Source organism: Budorcas taxicolor, chromosome 20 (genome assembly GCF_023091745.1).
Source record: "Budorcas taxicolor isolate Tak-1 chromosome 20, Takin1.1, whole genome shotgun sequence".
Taxonomy (NCBI): Eukaryota; Metazoa; Chordata; class Mammalia; order Artiodactyla; family Bovidae; genus Budorcas; species Budorcas taxicolor.
This window is the reverse complement of record NC_068929.1, coordinates 40037049-40064421: the sequence shown is the minus strand read 5'-3', so window position 1 is coordinate 40064421 and position 27373 is coordinate 40037049. Positions and strand designations below refer to the sequence as shown.

The following is a 27373-nucleotide window of genomic DNA, read 5'->3' as shown; positions in this document are numbered from 1 at the left end:
TTTTTAATACTTTGAAAAGCATGGACCCTTGATCCCAATTAAAATTTCCTTTGCCACCTTCCTTTGCATTTTGCGAGCACATATACTTTGGCACCTTTGAAAAGAAACTTTAATAAATAAGGGCAAAAAAAAGAAACTCATTAGTGAACGGTAATAAATAACAATAACTTAAATCTCAATAAATATCTTCTCTATATTTCTGTATCTGAAACAGATGCATTGCATCGAGTAGCTTCTCTGGTCACTGGTGACCACGCATAACGGAGCTGGGGTGTATGTAACATCTGTCTCTCTGTAAACCGACAGCCCAGCGGCCTCCCCGCCCCGGTGCAGCTGGGGGCCTTCCCGCACGCTCTCCTGCAAGAATGCTGCCGAAAAACCACACTGGTTTCCTGTTTCCAAGGGCAGAAAGGAAATACCTTCAGGTTTGGTTTTAGTCATGAGGACAGCCTTTTTGGTTCCTAGCCAACTTCTTCCCACCCCACACACCATGTTCGAAATCAATCACCCACCGTTCCCCAAAATGCTGGTTGGAGTAAACCTCAGGCCTGAACCTTCCAAAGCAAAGGTTACTCTCTCTCCTGGATCTTTGATTTTTTTTCTCCCCCTCCTTTCCAGGGTATGTCTCCACTGAGTGACAGAAAAATAAACCTTTCTTGCTTTCAGCAGTAAAACGTAATGACAAGGAATGACACCAGGAGGACCGTTTCCCTGGTGTCTCTAGACATGTGAAAGCAAACCACAGGAGATACACTGGTTTGGTTTCAAGTGCATCCGCGACTGCGCCCGTGACCCATGGCGGTGGACTGTATCAGATGAAACGATGGCAACACCCAACCAGGGACACCAGCCCTGAGCTTCCGGTGACGTCAGCTGCCATCCGGGAGAAGGCGGACGGCTGTCTTTTCTCTCCTGTCCAGCCTTCTGTAGCTGGATCTCCCTCCACCAGGCTCCCACAATGGCTGCCTTCCTCCTCCTCTGCCTCCACTTCCTCCTCCTCCGCCTCCTTGGTCCTCATCTTCCACTCTGGGCAAACATTTTCTGGGAACCTTGGTCCCTTTCTTTGCACTGTAGCAGGAATGCAATACACAGCGGTCTCTGGAGCCGGAGTCAGATACATCCACACCTTTTAGCGGAATGCTTTCTTAGAATATGGTAAACCAGGTTATCATCTAAAAAGGACAGGTCGTCATCAAAGGCGATGGGTCTGCAACACGCCTGCCCGACTTTGTCACTCACCAGCCTTCTACTTTTGGATAAGTTTTTTAATATTTTGTCGTACATTGTTTCGGCTGCATCGCAGGAGCCGCTGCAGTACCTAAAAATGAGTTCCTCCTTGGTTTCGTAGCCCAAACCCAAGTCGGTGACGTTTAGATGCACGGCGGTGAGGACGCAGCCGCGATTTCGGCCCTTCTGGCCACGCCGGCCTTTCCCTCTGGCACCCTCCGGGCTGGCGGCCGCCCCCTGCCGGTGCCGCTCTCTCCGAGGAAGCACGGCCAATTGTTTATCTGGTGACCTTTTCAGTCTTCGAATGGTAGCTTCAATAAAATCCATGACATCGTCAAACTGATCAGGGTAGTCCTCTGGCATATTTGCTGTGCAACAAGAAAACAGAGACGGACACATGGGGCAAGAGCGACGACCATTTCAAGGAGTCTCTAACATCGGTCTCTCAAAGGCGACCCAGTATGCCCCATCCCCAACCCCCGCCCATGGCGAAACGACCCCTTCAGGGACCACTGTACACCCCCAAGGACAAAGGCCAAAAGGCTCCCTCCAAGATTCCCAGGAAGGAAATTCAAGACTAACACGGGCGGGGAATGACACACTTCCTTGCGAAGAACAAATCCTTAGAAATGGAATTTCCACTCGGATGACGTCTGCCATTTTTAACAAGATGCTGATGGAGAGTCATTTCTTGTTCTGATAACGGTAGCCTGCAGTGGGGTTCTCAAATGTGTGGGTAGGACTGTGCTGGGATACTTGGGGGAAAATGCAGAGACCTGGCCGACCCTTAGGGGGAAGTGTGGGAAGGGGCCAGGGAACCTGCACCAGTTTAAGGAGCCCTGGGGGACTTCTGAGGTAGGTGGTCCCTGGACCATACCTTGAGAAACCCTGTCTTAGAAGGTGAAAGAAAGATTAATCTTGGAAGACAATGCTGCTTTCACCTGTAATGTCAAGTGTTCCTCCCTGAACTCCACCCTGACTTAACACCTCTGCCCTGCTGAGTTTCGGAAGGAGACCCATTTGGATAGATCACATGAAAAAATCCTGAATTCAACTATATTTTAAAACTTCCTTAAAAGACATTAAGAGACTGAAAAACAGCCCACTGCTCGCTAATAAAGAGACTAATGTACCACTTCCTTGGATTAGCAGGACTTTAAAAATACAAGGTCAGATCATAAGATGATGTTTACATGTATCACAGCAATACATGGGATGCAATGCTGCCTGTGGACAGGGAGGTGGGGTCCTGCACTGGCTTTGGCTGCAAACAGGACAACAGACACGCGCCTTAGGAAGATCACATGGAGCAGTGACTGAGGTGATGCTTCCAGGGTGTTGGAGACCTTTGGGCAAATGCATGAATTTAAGGGTTTTGGGCATTTTTGCTGTATTTCAAGCATCTGCTTCAGCTGATCAGGTAAGAGAAGAGAAACTATTTGAACAACTGAATACATTTCTAAAAGAGGAAAGTAATTCAAACGTCCATGTATTCGGTACTAGACCTTTTATGCTCCCCTCATCCCTTTCTCAGGGCTTCCCTGGTGGCTCACATGGTAAAGAATCTGCCTGCAACGTGGGAGATGTGAGTTTGACCCCTGGGGTGGGAAGATCCCTGAAGAAGGAAATGGCAACCTACTCCAGTATTCTTGCCTGGGACATTCCATGGACAGAGGAACCTGGTGGGTTCACATAGAGTCCATGGCGTCACAAAGAGTCGGATATGATCCCATTTTCAGGTAATTAGAATGTTTAGGGTTATACATTGCTTAGAAAAATATACCCCAAAAGAGTTGTTAGCAAGAGTGAACTTTTTTTTTTGCCAAGACCATGGTAAAGCAGAGGATTACATTGTACCTAACCCATGTCAAATTGTTTTGTTATGAACGAATTGCTAAAACAGGTATCAGGTATCCTAGTGTGTAAGACATACTTCAACTAAGGCAACCTAACCATATCGATCTCTCTTTCTTACCTGTCTATACAGATAGATAGCTAATATATAATATTATCTATATTAGGGCAAAATATAGGACATATAGTAATGAAAAGAGTGGGGATGGTATGGAATTTCATAATTCTAAATCTAAATCTAAAATCTGGCACTGGGTGGTTCTGTGCACAGAGGTCTCGAAGCTGCTTCCACTGGTGTTTGGCCAGTCGCCTCTTGCCTGGATAATCACACCAGACCCGAGCCCCTGCATTCCCTTACCCTCCTTCAGTTTGCCTTGCACCTGGTAGCCAGAGTGATGCTCTTGAAACTGTGAATGCAGCTCATGTCCCTCCTCTGCTCCACGCCCTCCAAAGTCCACACTGGCCCAAGGCCCTCCCTGACGCCCCCCGCCCTCCACCCCAGTCCCAGCCTTTGTCACCGCTGACCTCGTGTTCAACTTCCCTCCTTACTGCCTCCCCTCCAGCTCCTCTCGCCGCCTCCCTGTTCCTCAAACACAGGGTTTCTCAACCTCAGGGCTACTGACACTGGGGCTGGCACATCCTTTGTTGTGGGAGCGTTTAAGGATGTTTAATTACATCCCTGGCCTCTACCCAGGAGACGCCTGTACTAGCCTCCACCCCCATCCCAACGGTGACAAATGGAAGTGTCTCCAGATATGACCAGATGTCCCCTGGGTGCAAAATTATCATGACTGAGAACCGCACACATCAGACACAAACAGGCGCTCGGCCTTTTGCTGGCTGTTCCCTCTCTACAGAAATGTTGTTCCTGCAGAGAACCCAGTGATTCACACTCACATCCCCTTCAAGTCTGCTCAGAAGTCACCGCTACCCAGCCCCACCTTGACCTCCCTGTTTCAAATTCAGTGCCTCCCAACCCCGAATCCAGATCCTCTTGCCCTCTTCCCCCCAGAGCATAATCCTTGACCCCCTCCAGCACACTGTCGAACTTTTCCCATGGTGATTATTTGCTGTCTGTCTTCTCTGAGCGAATGTCACCTCCAGGAGGCAAGAACCTCTGCTTGGCTTGTTCACCAATGGATCCTGGGAGCTTACAATAGGATCTGGTCCCTGGAGGCCGGCAATGATTTTTTTTTTTTTTAATTTAACAACTTAGGTCACTTTACGAGGGTAGAGAGTCCTTCATTTCTCAAGGGGACACTTGGGCTTCAGTTCAGCCACACCATGATGAATTGAAAGGCTCCGAAATACACAGTCTCCATCTCATGGGCAGCCCCAGTGCCCAGAAGTACAGTCATCTCCTGCTGCTGCTGCTGCTGCTGCTAAGTCGCTTCAGTCATGTCCGACTCTGTGCGACCCCATAGACGGCAGCCCACCAGGCTCCCCCATCCCTGGGATTCTCTAGGCAAGAACACTGGAGTGAGTTGCCATTTCCTTCTCCAATGCATGAAAGTGAAAAGTGAAAGTGAAGTTGCTCAGTCGTGTCCGACTCTTAGCAACCCCCATGGACTGTAGCCTACCAGGCTCCTCCATCCATGGGATTCTCCAGGCAAGAGTACTGGAGTGGGGTGCCATTGCCTTCTCCTCCCTGAGAGCAAATAACTGTCTCAGAGCTGCCCCCCTTGCCAGCTTCCCCCGCACCTTTACAGTGTCACCTCTCAAAGCCCACCTCGTTCCGAGAATTCTGAAAGGCTCTGGCTTCCTGGGAGCAATGTTTTCTCAAGGAATACTGGGAGAGTGGGAGGGTATTTGAATTCGAAATTTCCTCTGAACCATTTCCTACAGGAGTCCCTTAGGAATCTTCTTTCCTTCCTTCCTTTCCAACTTTCTTTGTTCCTTCCTTCTGCCCTCCCTTTCTCCCTTCCTTTCCTTCTCTTTTCCTAAATAAATAAATAAATAAATAATTATTTCTGGGGTGTGTTGTGGGGCTTACTGGATCTTAGTTCCCAGACCAGGGACTGAACCAAGGCCATGGCAGTGAAAGCACCAGGTCCTAATCACTGGATCACCAGGGAATTCCCTAAAAAATTAAAAAAAAATCACTCGATGTTAAAGACATGAACTACTTATTTTGACAAATGAGTTGCTTCTGCTATTTGTGACTTTTTTTCAACAATAAGCTATAAAAGAGGAAATTAGGTATGCTTGGTTTCAAAAACCTGAACAGAAGTCTGAATTTCTAACTGATAACTTAGTGATTAGTCAAAATACAAAAAAAAGAAAGCCTTCAAATTTCTGAAAGACTCTTTGTTTTACAAAAGGCTTCACATGATGGGGTCCCTAGTTCTTTTTAAGAACTTTTGAATAGATCATTAAGTTAAGAACCTGGGAACATGGAAGTTAAAACTGATTAAGAATCAACTAAACTGATTAAGAATCAATTAAAGATTAATCAGAAATGAGTTAATGTTAGTTGCTCAGTCATGTCCAACTCTTTGCGACCACATGGACTGTAGCCTGCCAGGCTCCTCTGTCCATTGGATTCTCTGCCAGGCTCTTCCAGGCAAGAATACTGGAGTGGATTACCATTTCCTCCTCCATGGAATCTTCCCGACCCAGGGATCGAACTCAGGTCTCTTGCATTGTAGGCAGACTCTTTACCATCTGAGCCATAAGGGAAGAAGCCCCGATAAATTAGTGATTAGTCAAAATACAACAACAAAAAAAAGGCTTCAAATTTCTAAAAGACTCTTTGTTTTACAAAAGGATTCACATGATGAAGTCCCTGGTTCTCTTTAAGAACTCTTGAATAGATCATTAAGTTAAGAATCTGGGAACATGGAAGTTAAAACTGATTAAGAATCAACTAAAGATTAATCAGAAATGAGGATGAAATATTACTGAAAGTTTAACAAACGGGAAAACATTCAAGTTCAAAAGTTCAGCTTATACTAGTTTAGACTCATTAATTTATATATCATGATAAATTACATTCTTTTTACTAGAGTTATAATGATGATTTGAATCAGCATTGATAATGTTTTTTATTAATTGCCCAACAATTTCAAAGTTCCGGAAAAATAGTGCCCCTCCTTTTTATGACATTCCGACTGTATGCCTTTGTCCACTGGCTTTGCTTGCCAGATAAAATATAGAATACCAAGTTAAGTTTGAATTTCAGATAATTAGCAAATGAGTTTTTAGTATAAGCAATCCTCAGTAATGACTGGGACATACTTATCTTTTACTGTGAGAATGTTTAGTTCCTTTTTCTTTAGTTTCTACTTGGCCTTCTGGGGTGATGTGTGTAGCCATGTGGATGCACTCACTGATCATTTATGCTTTAGGGTGAGGTAGTGAATGGATCATTAAACTTGAATTAAAAGTCTTTCTGACACTGGGGAAGCAGTCAATCCGTGTTCCCTGCGTTAAACTGAAGAGAACCGCTATGAGAACTTCTCCTTTCCTGGGACATCTCCCTCATAACTTGTTGTTAAGGTGGAAATATTTATTTAAGCCTCAAGTTCAGGACATAGGCAATTTTAATTAAACTGAAGGGATTCCGCCCTCCCCATCCTCTTTTCCTTCTTGAAGAATAGAGTAAAAAATAAACATTTATGCTGAAAGTTGTACATGGATATGAATTTTGGAAACTAGAAAAGGGCAACATGATATTTTCCAAACCACAGAGCAAAGAGGCCTGTCTCTTCCAATGGAAAATTCCTAATCCCAGGCCTTTTGCTGCTGACTGAGTTCATTACTAGAGAGACCTCCATTTATCAACACCAGGTATTTGTGGGGTGCATTGGGAGCCATGCACCTCACTGAGCCAATCTTTAGCATCCTGCAGAGGCCCAGTACCCAGCCCAGGCAAGTAAACTCCCCAGCAGGAACCAAGAAACCATGGCTGCCTCCATGTTCCTGGAATTCACTGAGCAAAGTGGAAAGAAAGGGGCTTGTGTTTGGATTAGTTCCCCAAATGAAGACTTGATGTCATATCACTTTCTTCATCCTATAAAGGGCTTGGCAGCATGTCAGCTACACAAATGGCCCTTGTTAGTAAGAACTTTGACAGTAAAATACTTGCAAACCACAAAAGAGAAGCATTGTTTTGAAAAAACAGGTCAAACACTTGCTCATTTCCCAGACCCACTTGGAGGCTCGATCTTGGAAAACATGGACTTCTAAAAGCTAAAATTTTTGAAAAATCAGAATGCTCAAATGCATTTAAGTCATCCTTTTAGTGTGCAACTAAATATTTTGGCATTATTCTATTTAAAATATTTAAACTTTGATGTGTCCTTCATATAAACAATGTTATTTAAACAAGTGAAACCTTGTACTGGGCCAGACTCCGGGAACAAACCAAACTATTCACTACCCAGACTTAGCCTTCCTCAATTATGGGAAAAAAACAATAATGCTACCCCAGGAACAAAGGCCTGGGATACTGACTATCTTGTAAAGTTAATTGAGTTTTTATAGGAACAATGGTGAGACCTGGGAATACTCCTTGTAATAGCCCAACTAAAAAGCACATAATTCAAAACATTATCTTGGCTAGGCTGGCATTTAGTGGACAAAGTTTTCTTTTAAATGTTAGATTTATCTTAAAAAAGAGTACAGGTTAATGCTACTTTAATCAAAGAGGTCATTTTATATTCCTATTGGATGGTCGCCCTCCTCTCCCCGGCCGGGTTTCTAAGCCACTTTTCAGCCTGTCTTCCACCCATGGGCCCCAGAGGAAGCCCACAAGCTCAAGGTTGTGCACAGAGCAGAGAGGATGTGACCCCTTACCTAGAGTGGGAGGGGTCTCTGTGAGGCCCAGAGAAGAGGGGCCTGGACTTTGGTACCCACAGAGGGCCTCTTGTACTGGAGCCGTCTTCCAGGCCAGAGCCAACCTCAAGGCTGCAGGGGTGCTGGAGAGAAGACCGAGATGTTCCTTGTTCTGGGGCTCCTGCCTCTATGCTTCACTGGAAATCACCCAGCTGCTGGGTACTGGATGGGCAAGAGTTAATACGCTGAGCTCCACAGACGTGACCTACGGCCTAAGCCAGGGCCACACAGGTGAGACGTGCATCTTCAACCAGCATCTGGGTGCCCTCGCTCCAGGTAGTGCCCAGTTCTGGGGTGGGCTCGACCCGGGATACGAGGCCTAAGATGCTGCATCTGGGGGCACTGCAGGGCTGGGCAGCCCACCCTCACATGTGGAGCCTCCCCTGAAAGACGGTCTACAAAAGGAGGCGAGTGGAAACCCCCTTGGCAGTGGAGGACGTTTACTCTGATATTCATTGCCCACCTGAAGCCCAGGTAAAGTACAAACTGCTCTGTAGACCAAGTATATGAAAAGAGAAGTTCTCTCTCTGTGTATGTGTGTATACACATGCACATGTATACACGTCTGTATGTGCATATATACATACACTTCTATGTGAGTCTGCATGCTGTGCTTGGTTGTGTCTGACCCTTTGCAACCCCGTGGACTGTAGCCCGCCAGGCTTCTCTGTCCATGGGATTCTCCAGGCAAGAATGCTGGAGTGGGTTGCATTTCCTCCTCCAGGGGATCTTCCCAACCCAGGGACTGAACCCGCATCTCCTGTATCTCCTGAAATGGCAGGTGGGTTTTTTTACCCCTGAGTCATCCGGGAAAAACCAACACATATACACGTGCACGTCTGTATGAAAAGAAAAGATCAGCCTAAGATTTATATAACCTCTCAAGAGAATTCCCAACTAGTGTCATTCTTTAGAATGTTATTTTTACTTTTCAATAATGTACAAACATGATTTTCTTTCACTAATATTGAAATAAGAACTACATGGTAGAGCCTCACCTTTAAAATTCCTCATATTACAAATGGCATCATCCTGTATTATAAGCGATAGCTTCCTTGGTGTACTTAATAGTCACAAGAGAAAGGTCCCAACCTGAACTTGAACCCCAGTGACATCCCTGCAAGGTTAAAACAGGGGTCGCATAGTATCTGTACTTTATAGAGCAGGAAACTGAGGCTCAGAGAAGATAAATATCTATCTGCCCAAGGTCACATGGCTCATAAAAGTGGACTCAGTGGGTTTGGTTTCAAATCTCAGACTGGTTCCAGTGCTCCTAGCTGCCCATCTGTTTTTAAGTAAAAATTCCACGGTGGTGCAGCTTGCCTGCTCTCAGCCTGTGGCAACTTACTCTGGAAGGAGAGCAAGGTATGCTGACTCCACCTGCATGCATTTACCACATTCAGAACAGGGAGAAACACACTTCCTATTGGAAAGTTCGGCAGGCATGGAGGTGCATTAAGTAAATTCTGAAGTTAGGCTGCCATGGCCACAGAATTCAGTATATTGTCTCTAAAAAGGGAAAAGCATGCGGGTCAGGGGCACCTCTCCCAGCTCCTGGGTCTTGCATGTCACTCCAAGGCAGAACTGGCAGTTTCCCAGTAAAAACCGGAAAACCGGCAGCCAAGGGCGGTGGCAGATTCAGACAGAGAGGCCCAGTCTCCGGAAGCTCCTCAAACTCACACTGGCGCCAAGTGACAAAGTCTCACTGCAGAGCTGGAGAGGACAGAGCCCGGGATTCCATCTGGGGTCAGTCCCTGCTCAGCCTTGCAACCTTGGACTAGGCAATCCTTCTGAGGTCGCCTATCCCTCTGGGGTGGGAGGGGGGCTCCCCAGTGCTGACACCCTAAGATGTGGACAGTCACGAGTCTCGGTGGGAAGCCCGTGCCCGACACTCATCTCTAGTCACCCCCATCAGGGAGAGGACCACCTCTGCTGATGTCCCAGCGCCATTCTGCTCAGCCGCCACCATCGTGGCCCCAGGAGACCCCACAAGAGGTTCTAGCAGCCCTAAACGTTTTTTGTTTGCCTCTTATCTCAACATCTTGGTTACTTTTGAAATAACCAAGTGCCTCTCGACTCATCAAATCACCTTCCTATGTCGTCTTTAGGAGAGGTGAAGGGATGTGTACAGGGGGCCATGTATCTACGTCTCAAAACATCCAGGTTCTTGCAGGAGGCAGCCTTACATTTCAGTCTCCACCTGGAAAGGCAGAGATGGAGCCCATCATCTCTGAGAGCACAAAGACACCAACAGGCTATGCTCCTCCAGCCCTTCTCACCCAAATGGCCAACAAAATCGATTTTTCAAAATAAAACATGTTCTCAAAATCTCCGTTTTATTCATTTATGATTTTGCTGCTCCTGTCATATGTAGGTCATGCTTTGACCAACGTGACACATACTTATGAGCTATACCATGTCTGGACTGTTTATTCTACAATTTAAGGAAACATGCTTAGGTCTTAGAACTCGGAGGCTAGAATCATCCACAGCAACCGCTGCCAAATGGATTGTGAGAGTCCCACAGCTTGTCCTGGAAACTGTTCACCTTGTTTTTAATCTGACCTTCCGTGACCTCTGAAATGTGCAATGTTGGTCCGGGAGAATGTTCCAGTTCTCCGAAAAATTCAAAGTTCTGTCATCTGCTATTTAAAAGTTTTGATTTTGCCACTCAATTGAAAGCATTTTAAAAAAGCGCCCCTGGGTCCCTAAGCACTAGATTCCCAAGGTTATCTTGCACTATGTAATGACTGCCCTGGGCTCCCTATTTCGGACAGGGTATTCACCTAGCATTACATAGGCCATCGGTCACTTCAAGAAGGGTCCATGGCGTCTATTCTATGAACAGTCACCAGCTGAAGCCATTTACTAAGTCATTGTGACCACTGCTGGAGCTACTGGTGTATTCTCTTCGTGACCAGTGGTTGGCTGGCAATAAAACATGACATGGGTTTATTTGAAAAGTATATGTGTTATAAAAACACCAGTGTTTTGTCGTTTAAAAAAGTATTTCTGGATCCTCTCAAGGCAGAAGAAAAGACCAACCAGTTCAAAATTCAGAAAAAGGAGTTCTGGGTATACTGTTAAAGGCCACTTTGCCCAACCAAAATGCCATTTTATTTACCATCTCCACCTACTTTGACCAACATCACACATACTTCTTAGAAATACCATTTCTTGACTATTTATCCTACAATTTAACTAAGAAAACATCATCACTATAATTGAAATTACCCCATGAATACAAATAGCTCAAAAACTTTCACTCAGGAAAGATGGACTATATTCATTTTGTTATTCAGATTCCAATTGCTCTGATTTCCACCTATGTGGTCCATGCTGTTATTATAGTGATGTTAGTAATTTTATGGTAATACAGAAATGGCTCCCCTGAGGGGGAAAATGTTCATTCTTCTGCTTTTAAGTCAGGAAAACACCCAGTAGGGTGTCCATTTGTCAGCTAATCCATGAATACCTGGTGAGAGCTGAAAGCACTCCACAGCCAGCTATAATCACCTCACGCTCAAGAGTGCACACCAGGGGCCCTGTTACTGTCCTTACAAAACACTTTATGGGGAGGGTGAGAAAGTTACCCAGTGAAACTAAGCACACACAAAGAGAAAATAATCCCTTGTGGTGTTATCAAAGGTGGGTGGTTTCTCAGGGGAAACCCCAGAGGAACCTGCAAAGCAAAGGAAGCTCACTCCCTCCTTCCCAGAAGGCCCTGTCTGCAGTCCGAGAGGCCTGGCAATTACACTGGGGCCTGCATCAACTTTCCTGGGCCCTTCCCCACAGGGCCAGCGGAGCACTGCTGTCGTTTAGTCGCTCAGTCATGTCCAGCTCTTTGCGACCCAATGCACTGTAGCCCACCAGGCTCCTCTATCTATGGGATTTTTCAGGCAAGAATACTGGAGTGGGGTGCCATCTCCTTCTCCAGGGGATCTTCCTGACCCAAGGATTGAACCTGGGTCTCCTGCATTGGCAGGAGGATTCTTTACCACTGAGCCACCTGGGAAGCTATTAACTGGGCATTAGGTAGAAGGAACTCGAAGGGCTGGAGAGACCTGGGCAAGAAGAGGAAGGACTGAAAAGCTGAAAGGAGAATAAAGAGGATGAAAGGGAAGTGTTCTCTATCATTCTAGCCTGCCTGATGGATTCCTGCCATCAGAGTGAGGAGGGACTCTCTACCCCCCAGTGAATGACTTTACTGGACTCTCAAGGACTCTTCAGGTAGTTAGCTATAAGTATCATTCAAACCAGTCAATCCTATAGGAAATCAGTTCTTAATATTCATTGGAAGGACTGACGCTGAAGCTGAAGCTCCAAGACTTGGGCCACCTGATGAGAAGAGCCGACTCACTGGAAAAGACCCTGATGCTGGGAAAGATTGAAGGCAGGAGGAGAAGGGGATGACAGAGGATGAGATGGTTAGATGGCATCATTGACAGAATGGACATGAGTTTGAGCAAACTCCAGGAGATAGTGAAGGACAGGGAAGTCTAGTATGCTGCAGTACATGGGGCTACAAAGAGTCGGACATGATTTAGCAACTGAACAACAATCATTCAAAACCAGTTGCATTCAAAACCTCCACTCCTGACTTTTCTCCTCCCTGACCTCTGACACAGCCAGGAGAGGTATGCAGCAGTGCGCTGCACTGGCAGGAAGTGGTCACGTGGTCCCAAGGTAAGTGTTGGGTTAGGCTTTCCCAAGTCCAGTCTGGCTGAGGTGCCTATAACTTTGTGTAGCCCCGACCTCCCCCTAAAATGGGGAGCATTACTTGGAATGGGAGAAACATTTTTAGCTTAGGGCCTGGAGGCATTTAACAAATGGCCCACAAAGTAAATCCTATAGTTTTCACATCTGATGATGATCCTTCATCAACATTACACTGGAGGAAGCAGCATGAAGATCAGCTCGGCTGGCTCATGGACAGAGTACCCTGAAGGGGACGCAGACACTGGCCCCTTGCTCATCCACTGCGTCCCACAGAACAGAAGGCCTGGGGGCCCTGGCATGGTGGTCTGTGGGCAGAAGGAGCAGACCCATCTTGGGAGTCTGGGCTGCCTCTTCCCTCTTCCTAGGAATGCCCTCAAATTAACCACGCAAACCTCAACTGACTCCATGAACAATATTTTGTGTTCACCAGGGCACTGGTCAGTGTCTTCAGACTGGCATGTATCCCTCAGGGGGCAGTACATGAGGACTTTCTAGAGTCTTCGGGGAATTTTAGAAGAATCCATGTCCAGATCCATAACTTCCACATGTACTGTATTCTAAGCCTGGTCCACAGACAAATACTCCTGCAGCCAGTTTTATGATCACCCTTGGACTTCCTCAGACAGATGCACTTCTTGCCCATCTCACTCATTTTACCACAAGGCACTGTCTCGTGGATAGATACCTGTAAGGACAGTCCGGGTGTGCAAGGCTCCTTGGGCCAAACTGGTGCTGGTGACTCACGATGTGAAGACACGTCATCAAGAACACAGTGTTCCAAAGATGTGAACCTGAATCTAATCAAGTGCCAACAATCCCACAAATGCAACCCGAGGGGCAGTCTGCAGAACCACAGGCAAGACAGCCTGGATTTCTCAAAATGTTGTAGGGGGAAAAAAGGGTTGGAAGCTAATTCCAGATTAAAGGAGAATAAACAGACACAACAATCAAATGCAATTTGTGACCCCTGATTAAGGAGAAAAACTATGAAGGACATTCTTGCCAATTGAGGAGATGTGATTTTGAACTATCTATTGGATAACAGTATTGTACAAATGTTAAGTTTCCTGAGACTGAGAACTGAATTGTGGTTACATAAGGTAATGTCCTTGCTCCTAGAAGGTTCACACTAAACTATTTATTGTTAGGTTTGAAAGTAATTCTCAAATGAAAAAAAAAATGAAGCAAAATGCTAACAAGAAATCCATCTTGGTGAAAAAGACCCGTGGGTGTTCATTGTACTATGAATATTTTACTAAGGAAAAGTCCCATATGAATAAATCAGGAAACATCAAACTGGGTGGTTCCATATTTCATTCTGGTCAGGCAGTCATGGCAAGGCATGACCTGCTTGTCGGTCCATGCACCCACCCATCTATTCATCTTACAATTAGGATCCAAAAGGGTAGTGGTTGCCATAGATGCAGACTAACGTGTATTTGAAATGAAAATGAAGTTGGACCTTTTCTGATGAAAAAAAATCAATGTATTTGAGCTGATACATTTGGATAATTTCCCACAAATCAAATAAGCTAAATTTGCAGCTCCAAAGTTTTGCCAAAAATATTGAAGCACATGTCTAGCTGCCAAATGGTCTGGAAATTACTTCTGCTACAACTATTTAAACTTGTTGGAAAATTATAGATGTTACCTTAGGAGTGTGTGCTAGTTTAGGTTTTTAGGTTTGCAAGAAGAAAAGTTTTAAGACTTTCAAAACTAGGCCTTCCAACTCAGTTATCCTATAAAATCATTAAAAAGTGGGTTTTATCTCTACTGAGTTAACCAGTTGATTCTCAGTAGAGACCTAAGATCTGCTTATACAAATCCACTTCCATTCCCACAGAGGCGGCTGTTCTGGCTGTGTGCTGTTGTCCTTGGCTTCCCATGTGGACACTCCCTGCCCTGGGCAGAACAGAAGCCATCTCAGAACAAGTACCCCCCTGAAGGCCTCAAGTATTCGAGGAGACCTCACTCTGTCCCAAAGAGTTAGGGAGCCTCCCCTCATTGCAAAAACCATTGATAGTTTAGGAGTGTGTGAAGAAATATACATTTCTCTTTCTAAAATGTCCTGATTTGGATTCTGAAGTACCATGAATAAAATAACCCTAGGTCCACTCTGGCCCAAACAGGGATCAAAGAAACGGCCTGGAGGAAATAAAATATTCCTTGCTTCGGCTAATTGATTTTCCTAGAAATACATGTTTCAGAGAGTGAATGTATTTTTAGCAAATCAAGATTTGTGTTTTCTTAATCTACTAATATGAGAGTGCAGTCTGTATTAAGCCAAAATTACTGGTTTGGGGAGTAAAAGTTTGAAGTTTGAATTCTGGCTTCATCACTTACTAAATTTGTGACCCTGAGAAAATCTCTAGGTCTCATTGCTTCATCTGTACAATAGGGATACATAACATCTCTTACCCAGTACAGCTCAAACTTACTCGATTTTAGGACAATACATGAAATCTATTTTAAAAATAACAAATGCTGGAGAGGGTGTGGAGAAAAGAAAACCCTCCTACACAGTTGGTAAAGGAATGTAAATTGGTACAGCCATTATGGAAAACAATACGGAGTTTCCTCAAAAAACTAAAAATTGAGTTGCTGTATGATCCAGCGACAAAACTGTAATTCAGGAAGATACGTGCATCCCTATTTTCATAGCAGCACTATTCACAATAGCCAAGACATGGAAACAGCCTAAATGTCCACCGACAGATGAATGGATAAAGAAGACATGGTGTGCACACACACACACGTACACACACAGGAATACTATCAGCCACTAAAAAGAATGGAATAATGGCATTTGCAGCAACATGGCTAGACCTAGAGGCAATCATACTAAGTGAAGTAAGTTAGAAAGAGAAAGACTAACAACTATGATATCACTTATATGTAGAATCTAAAATATGACATAAATGAACTTATCTATGAAACAGAAACAGACTCACAGATGTAGAGAACAGACTTGTAGTTACCAAGGGGGAGGGGTGTTGGGGAAAGATGGGCTAGGAATTTGGGGTTAGCAGATGCAAACTATTATACATAGAATGGATAAAAAACAAAGTCCTATTCGATAGTTCAGGGAATTATATTCACTATCCTGTGATAAACCATAAGGGAAAAGAATATAAAAAAGTATACATATATATATATATATAATTGAATCACTTTGTTGTATAGCAGAAATTAACACATGATAAATCAACTATACTCAATAAAATAAATTAAAAAACCCTATTTGTTAAAAATTGGGTTACTACATGAAAAGCAAAGAGGTATAATGATACTAACTTTATTTTTTGTTTTTATTTATTTTTAATTGAAGTATAGTTGATATATATATTCTTTATCTACTCTTCTTCAGGTTTTCATTATAAGTTATTGCAAGATATTGAATATAGTTCTTTGTGCTATACAGGAGGTCCTTGTTGGTTATCTATTTTATATACAGTAGTGTTCCATGGATGGAGGAGCCTGGAAGGCTGCAGTCCATGGGGTCGCTGAGGGTCAGACACGATTGGGCGACTTCACTTTCACGCACTGGAGAAGGAAACGGCAACCCACTCCAGTGTTCTTGCCTGGAGAATCCCAGGGATGGGGAAGCCTGGTGGGCTGCCGTCTGTGGGGTCGCAGAGAGTCGGACACGACTGAAATGACTTAGCAGCAGTGTGTATCTGCCAGTATCAAACTCCTAGTTTACCCCCTCCCATCTTTCCCTTTTGGTAACCATAAGTTTGTTTTCTAAGTCTGTGAGTCTATTTCTGTTTTGTAAATAAGTTCATTTGTATGATACTAACTTTAAGTTTTTACTTGTAGCTTTTCACTTGTTAACAGGTTGATTCAATTATGCCCATGCCTAGACACTTTTTAAAAATAAGGGCACACTTTAAAATGAAAAATATGCCTATGCTATAGATTCATGAAGCCTGGGGCTTGAATAATTTTTGCAGCAAGAAGGCTTAGCAGTGAGATCCCACTTGCTGCCACCTGCCTGCTTGAGATACCCCAGTGGCACCCCGCTGCCATCAGAAACAGAGCAAGCACCTTCTTTTCCTGGATTTTACAGCATCTCATAATCTGGGTATCACCTACAGAGATAGCCTAAATTTCACACCACTTCCCGCCACCTGTTCTCAGTACTTGGCGACTGGTCTGGCCTCCTCCTTGTATCCACCACCTGCGCCTTCCCCATTTCGTGATCACAAACTTGCCTGTGCTTCTCCTTGGTCTGGAATGTGCCCTTTTTCCTTTTCCTTCCTTTCTTAATACACATCTTTCAAGTGCTAGCTCAAATCCTCCCTCTCCACCGAATTGTTTCCTGCTATGATCTCCAAATCCTAGTGACTTCATCCCTAGGAATTCTTACCATGACCACAGCTAATGCACATGCCTCGGTAGACATAGCTATCTGTTGGACTGACAGTCCGCCCACCCACCCACCCATCTGCCTATCCATAGTTTACAACTAGATCATAAGCTATTTAAGTTCACAATTTTGCCTTTTAGATGCCCACACAGCACCTAGAGCATGAAAGATATTTAATACTTGCTTCCTGATTGAGCTCAAGTGATTAAAGAATACATTTTAATTGAATAAAGAGGCTATGGACCATTAAGTGCTAAATAAACCAAGAAGAAAGGGACATTTGGAAGGGAAAATGCTAGAGCGCTTTTATTTTTCTATCAGTGAAAGGAGAATCTTCTGAGAATAATTCTTTGGCTGTTGGATCGGCCTGAGGTCCTAAGACTGGCCAATTCATATTAAGCCTGAAATAGATTTCTCTAAACAGCAACAGTTTGAAATAGGTCTTCAGACTGAGGCCAGAATGAGATGTTGGTCTCAGATCTTGAGTGAGGAATCAGTGTTTCCTAAAAGCCTGACGTGGGATTTCTTGATTCCAAGCACCTCATCCCAAATGGCAGAGCCCCCTTCCAACTTAGGGACTTGATTACAGTACTGTCTGTTCATACAGTCCCTAAAATAATAATTTAAAAAATAGATGGACAGTGCTTATTTATTCTGAACTCTGTATCACACAACATTAGATTTGAAAGCCTAACATTTAACTACCTTGTTGCATTAGAAGGTTTACTTAGCTGGATATCAACAGGCTGAAAGTTTACTAAATTCACTAACAGTCTTCTGCTGGGGTTTGTGAAACAGCTTGAATTAAATATCCAGGTGGGATCACTTAAAACAGAAATGCTCTATCTCAAGACAGGGAGCCTCCAGCTCACAGCCTCCCTGTTCCCTTACATGTAAGGATCTTATGGTGTCCTGGCTCCCTTCTCCCCATAGGGGACGAGGGTCTCCCTAACATGACCATGGGAATCTGGTGGGAAAAATTCCGTAGAACTATGTGGGCTCAGCAAATGGGGAAGGGAAGAAGCTGCGAAACCTGGGAAGAGCCAGGGGGAGCTGACCCGGGGGCAGAATCCCACGCAAGGCTGGCCCAACTGACTGACTGTGGGGCCCAAAATAGCCTCCCCGCAAGGCCTGCATTTCTTCCACTCTCTGTACTTTGTTGAGCTGCTTGAAATTCCACCATTTAGAGCAATGTCTTGGCAGAGGCTGAACTGAAAGCCTGGGACGGGAGAAAAGGCCCTCACCGGGTGCGTGTTGGGAGGAGCAGCGTGGCTAGTACGATGGTTGTTTATGGGGCATGGGCTTTACGAAGCATTGCCTCATGTAACTCTGTTCCCAGCAGCCCCGGGAGGCAGGATGAATAGTGTTCCTATTTCACAGATGAAGAAACTGAGGTTTGGGAGCTGTTAAGTAACAGTTAAGTGGCCAGGCTGACTGAACTGATGTGAACTTGAGCTCTTGCTTGTTGAAACTCCATGATTTCTCGCTCTGTGTCCCCCTTCTGCAGATTATGGGAAATGACAACCTGGGAAGAGACTCCAGCTTCACAATATTGTGAATCATATCTCAAATTGATCAAGGTTACACAGTTTTGTGGGTTAGTCTGAGAACTTGATGGCTTGATTTGCAAGACTGTTTCTCTAGGAAATTTTGTGACTTGCGGCCAAACCGGTAGAATGGATTATATTACAATGCATTGTGGATTACTTGCAATTATAATTTAGCAATGCTCAGTGTTTCTTCTAGTTGATTTCCGGTCACACAAAAAGGCCACCTTTTCTGACCAAGGTTTTAGTTTACAATGCCACCAAATTGCACCACACCCTGTACCTTTATTAGACAGTACATTTTGTGAGGACAGGGGCTTTTGTCTGTGTTCTGAGGATTCCCTAGCCCTCGGACAGTGCCTGGCACACACAGGCATACATTAATTACTTGTTGAATGAATAAGTGCTTTTAGATCACAAAGTTTTAAAAAGCACATGCATTTTATGCTTTGTGAAACACATTTAGAGTTATCATGCACCGCTGAGATCTGGTATATGACTATGATTAACCTTTAAAAACTTCAAGCAACCCTGTGCAACACAGTTTTATTCATTAGTTGAAAACTTTCCTCCCATATAAAGTGTTTTCTCCTAGGTAGCAAGGCTGAACGCTCTGCAATTCAGTGGTTTAGAGAAACTCAGGTTCTGGCTTTAGCAATCTTCCTCCTGCCATCATGGAACCCTGGCATTTTGGATAAACTGCTTTATATCTTTAGGCCTGGGAATTTTAGGGGCTACCTTTCAGCTCTAAAATGCCATGACATCTGTGCACAAGACCTTCTAGTTTCACCTTTTACATGCCTCAGGCCTGCTCTAATCACTCGTTAGTGAAGACACAGGTAAAAAGCACAATGATAAAATAAAAACAAAGATGGTGAAACGGAAAAGTCTTGGATGACCAGAAAGGAAAACCACGCGTCTTTAAGTTTAGACAAGTTTGAAGCTGCTACAAGAAGCAGCCACAGCCCATGAACTTTATCGTCAACCTCTGTGCAGACAAGTGGGCCAGTTACGAATTCTGCTTGGTTAGTTCAACACGTGATAATGGTAGGAACAAGATTCTGGCTGCTTCATTTACATCAGAACCGGCAGAATACATGCGATCTCAAGGGGGAATGTGTAGACAGGGTGCAGTCCAGCCCCCTTTGAACAGTACAGAATGACTGACTCAGGTAGCACGAGAGAGCCTTTGCTCAGTTACTAAGTTCCAAGCATTCCAAGAAGAGGGATCAGTATTTATGGCACTTTCTATTTTCAAATGATGAGTGACTTAATGTTTTCTACATAAGCCTTAACTGCACGGTGTACAGTGCAGGATATAAATGTCAGCACCGTGACAGGGGCATGTTGACACTGGTTGAGTGTTCAAAGTCTGCACATTGTCTTTATCCTGCCTTCCCCGCACTGACAACTTGCTACCGAATTGAACATACCTGGAAAGAAGTCAATTTGGCTTAGAATGCAGCTCACTTTCTCTTTGGGAACATTTCTCTTTCAAGGATCTATTGGGTCTTCCCATAGATAAAACAGAATCGGGTGTGCTCTGCTGGTTCAAATGTAAATACAGTAGTCAGAATCTTGTCCATCGATACTACTGATACTACTGATGACTTAGTATCAGTTTTGAAAAAAACCTCCCTTCCCCCACAACTCCCCCCACCCCAATCAATAAGATTAACGTTACCTTGGTTGCTTTGTGACTGGCTGGACCTTACATGAGGCACAGATTTTCTTAGGGTATTATCAAGGCATAGGGATTCACCTGACTGCACGTTAGACTCACCTGTGGAACACCTAAATCTCTAGTTGCCCAGGCCATACCCTAAGCCAATTAAATCAGAATCTCTCTGGGTGAAGCCCAGCACCAGTAGTCACTAGAGCTCACCAGGTGAGTCCAGTAAGCAGGGGTCTTATGAGTCTCTTCCCAAAGGAAGGTTAGGGTGGAGCGTGAAGGTTGGGGTAGGCCAAATCTCAGTCACTGGCATGTTGGCAATGCCTTCCTTTACTGTACAGTTGTAAGCTGTTCATTGAGTTTGGCAGTAAGTAATTTGTCTGAGGTGACAAAATTAGCCAAAAGCAGAGCCAGAAGCAGGAGCCAGCATTAAATAAGCCTAGGTAGACAGGATACTAATATGTTATTAAATTTCCATGAACTAATCAGCTTCATAATCAGGCACAGTCATTTTTCCTCCAGAGCGCCTTGGTGAGAAAACTATTACCTTTCACTGGGCTCCTGTTCCTCTGACCTAGGCTGTTTGAATGAATGAAAAGCCATTTAGCCTTCATGGGTACTGTTCTGAAGACTATGGCACTAAAGCGCATTTTAAGTTTCTACTGGAGAAACATTATACACACTAGGATAGAAATTTGTGGCTGAAACCAAAACCTTTAAAAATAGGTTTATACAACTAACTGACATACACTCTTGGAACAGTTACTTCAGTTTCAAGGGAATCAAACTGTGTTCTCTAACCCTAAGTCACTCTTGAAGACTTCATTTGTCTTAGAAAAATGCACTTTTTCTTGGGACTTCAGGAAGAAGATGCTTTTATTGTAATCAAGCATAAGATAAGCACATCACATTTCCTGGGCTACTTTTAGCCCAAGGCCACAGGTTTGGGGGACTCCAGCATACAGCTGACTTTGGAGCCCTTTCCAGTGGTGCCTATGATCACAATAATTTTCAAATGCAGAATAGGGTAATAGAAATGGGGAGTAGCCAGCATGGTTATGGCTATGGTTTACTGTTGCTTTAGTTTGGGGTTATGCAAATTTTCTATTCCTCCCCAGTAATCTCTAACTTGTGATGAAGCATATTCTGCTTTACGCAATAGATAAACTTCTCAAGAGCAGAGGGTAGATTATATCAAATCATAGTTGACATGCCCTGATAAACTGCTAAGACATTTCGAGAGGCAAATCACAGATTTATTTTCTAATATGAATAATCTAGTCTTAAGAGTTAACATTGTCATGTGTGGAGTGAACTACAATTTTTTGTTATTCCCCCCTGGCCCCAGCCCAGCACTATTTATCATTTTCTTTCTAGAACCGGAACTTTCCTGAACACACTTGACACTGCCCAGATGCTTGTTCTGGAAATCAAGGCCTTTCTGTGTTTTCTCTGACTCTGGCATGGTTTTGTGAAACCTCAGCCTCTTCCCTTGCAAGGGCAGTTTAGGATGGAAAAGCAATTGTTCTCAGAATTCAGCACAGCCAGGCACACCCAAACAGAGATAGAGGGCTTTGGAACAAAACATGGGTGTGAGTGAGTGAGTGTGTGTGTGTGTGTGTGATGGGGAGGCAGAGAAAAGAGAACAACTGTGTGTTTTCCTGTGGTGGTGGTAGTGGTGGGGAAAACAGGTGTTGATCGGAATCTAAATGAGCAGCAGAAAAGTGTGTTACCCTCTGTGTTGGGCAAAGCCAGCGCGTGCCATACACAGACTAGGTGTTGCAGCCTTGGGGCACCAGTTGGTGGCGGCGCACCGGGAGGGGGCTTCGGCGCCTGCGCGGCTCTTCCCTGGGAGGCCACTCTGCGGCCGGGGCTGACTTGGGGGTGCGTGCGGGTGGCGGGTGGGGTGACCCTTGCGGGGAGGGAACGGTTCTTACAGTCACTGCTCAGCGCGAAGGGCGCGCGGCGGCGGCCGAGGGAGCGGTCTTCGGCGGGCGCCTCGGGAGGCCTCTTACCGGCGGGCAGCGGGAAGGCGGACGCGGTGTGGAGCAGCACCAGGCAGACAGCCACGACATCCCATAACTTCATCTTAGAGTCCCGTCCGGCCGTGGCACCTGTGCGGGCGGGCGGGCGGGCGGGGGCGCAGAACCGGGGAGAGCACGTTAGGCCTGGATGCTGGGGCCCGCGCGGGTCCCCGGGGCTCCCCTCCAGACTTGGCACCGCCCTCCTTCCGGACCGCTGCGGCCGGGCGCTTCCCGGGCACCCCCACCCTTCTTTCCTTCCCAGCTCCCTGCCTGTCCCCGCTTCGGGGTGCGCCTCTCCGGCTTCCAACAGACAACTGCTTTTTTCTTCCGCCATCGGATCCCAGGATTTCGGGGCAGGGCTGCTTCCCCCCGCCAGTACCAATACGACGACAGCAATACTGGCGCGCAATCCCATCCCCATTCTGGGGGGGCGACCGGGCAACCCTCACCCTGTGCTCCCGCCCCGTCCAGTAGCTCCCACAGACCACCCCCACCCCTCCCCGGAGAACGAGCGCTGAACCCAAGCAAGAGACTAGCCCGCCCGGGGTCCTGATCCTGTCCTCAGCTAGCGGGGCAGGCTCAGTGGCACCACGAACCCTGCCCAAGCTTCATTCCTGCCATTTCAATTAGTGTTTTGTCGTCGGAACAAGAAGCCAGTGGGGACTTAAAGACTTTGAGGCTGTCCAGGAATATCTGTGTTAAGCTCCTGAACTTTCCAAAGTTTCAACTCGGTTTAAAATACTACTTCCACTTCTTAAGGTTATGAATATTAACATAGGAAAAGGCCTAACCACGCATAACGTAAGGGTTCAATAAATGCTTTAGCGTTACAGTTAGGGAGGGATTGCCTCGGTCTTGAAAATGTTCGTGGTGTACTCGAATACCCTCTTTATTTTTACATTTTTGCAAGATTCTGGCCTTAAATCCTTTCCCCTCGCAGAGGGGTTTCGAGCTCCCCACGCCGGGTCACAGTCACTCCTGGACGATCGTACCCTGTTGGGGACGCTACACAGGAGCGCGGGCACCAGAAGGTCTAGACCGGGAAAGGGCGCACGGTGGGGGCTCAGTTCCTCTTAGGGGGCTCCGTTTGGCTTCTCAATCCTCGCACCCCTAGAAAGGAGGGTCACGCAGTTGAGGGCGGGTGAGAAAAAGGGTACTCTCAACTCAGGGCCCAACTCCACGCAATAAGGAGAAGGGGTCGGGGGGAGACCCGGGCACCTTGAGGTGCCTCCCCAATGCCAGCGTTCTAATTTCCAAGGGCATTCTAAAGTGGAAATTACGAGATTCGTGCAGTTGATTATCCCCGTTCCTCCAAGTAAAACAGATTCTTAGGAAAAGCTCCTTGAACTTTTTCAGTGGAAGAGAGTAAGGCAGTTCCCAGGTAAAAGTAAAAACCTCGACCCCATTCCTCTCCATCAGTCGCCAGGAGCTCCCGCCTCCCTTCCAGCAACCGCCCCCACCCCCATCTCTACCCAGAACGCCCTCGGGGTTCCAGTGCAGGCCACCCCGGGAAGCGTTTAATTCGACCGCCACCTCCCACCGCTGCGGAGACGAATGCATTTTCCATTCCTTGGGGGTCTGTTTGTTCGCTACGCAGCTGTTGGGCTCGGGGAGTCTGTAGAGACCACGAACTCCTAAACCCTGAGGCTCCCGGCGCTCCATGCCCCCCTGGCTGGTTTACAAAGCCGGGGAAAAGGAAAGGCTCTGGGTTGAGGCGCGGGGGCCCCAGGCAACACCTCACCCAGGCCGTGCAAAAAGAGCCCTGCGAGGCGCTCGAGCAGAGGCGACGCGGGAACGCGAGGCCTCCTGCCCCCTTGCCCGGGTGCCAGATCGCCGGCGCGTGCGAACTGTCTGGCTGCCCGGAGGGGCAGGGAGGCGCGCGGTTAATGCGCTGTCCCAAATCGCGGTGCCCGCCGGCAGGAAGCGACAGAGGCACCAGGTTTCCCTTCCTCATTAAGAGGGTTTTTCCTTTTTTTTTTTTTCTTTTTTTTTTTTGCTTGGCAGGCGGAGGGTTTTTTAAATTGGACGTGGAGATCCTCAATTAGAAGTGTGACGAAGCTGGCAAAAGAGGACACAGAGGAAAACTCCCCGCCTCGTCCAAAGGAGGCTCCCGCCCCCGCCCTCTGCCGGTTGAAAAGAGCTCGCCCAGCTCCCGCGGGCGAGAAGGGCGTCTTCTTCCCTCTGAGCGCCCTACCGCCCGCGCAGGCTGTAGTCAGAGCGGCTTTGTAGTTCCCGGTGTTTGCCGGGCGGAGGGAGTCTGGAGGCTGAGCGTTCACAGCGGTCTAAGGGGAGGTTTTTCCCAGATTCCAGTGGGGTCCCCACATCCCCACCCCCAACACACCCAGCGGCTTCCCTGTCGGTCTCTATCGCTTTCTCAAAGCACATCTGTCCGACGTGTTTGTGCCGCAACCGGCAGCCTCTGCTACGCGCGCCAACTGCCCAACGCACTGCCACATGCGGTAATAAACACGATCTCCTCCGCTAGGTGCCCCCGCACCCGTTCCGGTACCCCACAGGCTGGTCCCTCTCTGCGTCCAGCAGAGCAAAAGGGGAGGTCGCGGGCACCGGCACCTGGTGATCCTCAGGCCTGGGGCGGAAAGGACGGACGCCCCAGGGAGCCGGACTGCGGGACTCGCCGCCGGGCGCTTCTGAGTTCCCAGCACCAGGGGGCACCAGAAACCGCCGGAGTCCCGAAGCGCCCACGCGGCCGGGCGGCTGCCTTGCCACTTTAAGTATAGAACCGCTGCGCGAACGCTCTCCACCACCCCGCAATCCTCTCCGAATCCAAATTACCCCCGGAACTTTTGGATATCCTCACCAGCATCCCTGCTGTTCATCCTCTCCTACCGCTCTTCATCCTCTCTCCCGGATTTTTCTCTACCCGCTTCACTTAAGCTGGTTTCTCGGCAACCTGGTTTTTGAACTCCCCCTCCCTCCCCCGCGTCTCGGTGACAGCCTCACCGCGGGTAAGCGCTCCCGCCGCCAGTGCCCCCGCACTTTCCCGTGTCTGGCAGGCTGGGAGGTTTGCCCTCGAGATCCAGGTCTCAGGAGGAGAAAAAGGGAGGCGGGAGTGGATGGGTGGGGGCGCGCTGTAACTCGGAGGCTTTCTTTCGGAATACGGACAGAAGTTGCTGAAAGATGTATTGCTTTTCAGCTGTGCCTTGTATCCTGAACTGACGGTGGACTTACTCAGTTGGGCCCAAGACCGCAGTAGGGAAAAGAATGAGCCACGCTTTCTGCAGACAGTCTGGGAATGGGTCAAGGGCCCGAGGCCGTGTTTCAGATCCAGAATGCACCCGAACCCCTTGCAAGAATGGGCTGGGGACGCTGCGGGCTCCTCGGACACCTGACACTTGTTGTAAAGGCGCTACTGTCCCTGAACCCTGCCAAAGCGAAGATATGGCGAAACTCAGTGCAAACCCGGTCGCGGATGGGCGGAAGCCCAGAAGCTCGCATTGGAGCTTTGCGGGTAGAGGTGCGTGCGCGAGGTTAGCAGTAGCATCTCTTCCTTGGAGTACTTAAGTGAACATCGAAAATACTGTGCAAGAGTCGAGTGCGCTCTAACATATCCGCGGTAGCGCCCAGGAGAGTTGTGTTTGCCCCCACCAATGAGCAAAAATCTTGCGAGCACCGGGTTGGGCAGCTCCCCCTGAGTGCGCGCGGCGGCTCTGCAGACCGGTTTGCCACCGCCGAAACCAGGGAGGCGCCAGAAGGCTGGGGAGGTCCGCGGAAAGTTATTTCCCGCCCCGAGAGGGGCTGGAAACCAAAGGGCGGCGAAATCAGCCCTGAGGTTGTGCAAGGTAGTGGTGGAGAATGTTAACTGGGGAGGTGGCACAGAGTGCAGGAGAAAAGCGGCCATTCAAATCATCACTTAGATGGCGTAGGGGAGACCTTGAGGCTCGAAAGTCTGTTGGAGACGAAGACCCAGGTCCTGGGCTATCCCGGAAGCCCCTCGCTTAACCTCGACGGGGATGGTTAGTTGGAATTGCGGGCTCATGCAAGTAACCGGGTTCAGAAAAGGGCGAGGAATGTAGATTTGCAAGACGGCTCCAGAGGAGGTGAGCGCTCTGTTTTTAGGTCCTCAGCACCTTTAGCAGCAGCCCCTCCCGGGGCCTACACTTTCCCTCGGAACAGACCAAAACAAGTTACACCCCGGTAATGATATCTATGCAGCAGCGCCTCCACAGAGGACCCAACTTTGGCAGTGGTGGGTTCAAAGACGATCCCAGCCCGGCACCTTCCCAGGACTTGACAGAAGAGCGCCCCGCCGAGTCGGGGAGGGAAACTGTCCCTGTCGAATACCTCGGGGTCTAGAGAGAGGCATGAGGGACCCCAGAGATCTTTGCCCACGTGGAAAGGCAAACTGCCCCTCTGCAAGGCCAGCCTGTCTCCAGTTTAACTTCTCTTTCTCTGTCCTCCCAGTGTCTCGGTTCCCTCTTAGTCTCTTCTCTTTCTTGACCCACTGCCCGTTCTGAGGTCCAGCCGCGCCCCCCTCTGTCTCCAGCGCCCCGCAGCCCGCCGCGCCCCGCAGCCCGCCGCGCCCGCCTCCCCTTAGGCCCTCTCCCCCACTCACCTCGGATCCGGTCTCCGCAGACCCCCAGCTGGACATTAACTCCAGGAGCCCCGAGTCCCAGCCAGGAGACCCATCCGGGCCGAGGGCAGGAGCGCGGAGCCCCGCCCAGCAGGTTAGGGGCACGAGTTCGCAATCCTGGGGCCGTTCCCGGCAGGGAGGGCACGCAGGAGGCGGCGGCCAAGGCTCCAGCCGCCGCCGCCGCCGCCGCCGTGAGAAGGGCGAGGGATGCCGACAGCTCCCCCGCCGGCTCTCCGCACCCCCAGAAGGCAAGGTCCGAGCAGCCGCCGCTGCCTTGGTTGGGGGGTGACAGGGCTGCGCGCGCCGCGCTCCCAGCCGGGGCCGCGCGGGCGCGGGGCGCGGCGGGCGCTTCAGCGGCGGCGGCCGCGCTCTGCGCCTTCTTGGGGCGCCGCTCCGGAGAGCACGAGACGGGCCGGGCTGATGCTGCCGCCGGAGCTGAGGTCTGGCCTGGAAATCCGAACGAGACACCACGTCAACCGGCGCCGAGAGTCCCGCGAAGACATGAGGGCGCCAGGAGCGCAGGCTGGTCCTGGA

General features: G+C 47.8%; 1 protein-coding gene across 1 annotated transcript; it reads right to left on the bottom strand.

Moving 5' to 3' along the window:
* Window positions 1-803: 803 nt before the first annotated feature.
* GDNF (glial cell derived neurotrophic factor) lies at window positions 804-26867 on the bottom strand. Its single transcript, XM_052659181.1, has 3 exons — window positions 26822-26867; window positions 22162-22338; window positions 804-1595 (listed from the first exon to the last, which is right to left on the bottom strand). The coding sequence occupies exons 2-3, from the start codon at window positions 22310-22312 to the stop codon at window positions 1111-1113; spliced, it is 636 nt and encodes a 211-aa protein (XP_052515141.1). The 5' UTR covers window positions 22313-22338; window positions 26822-26867; the 3' UTR covers window positions 804-1110.
* Window positions 26868-27373: the final 506 nt, after the last annotated feature.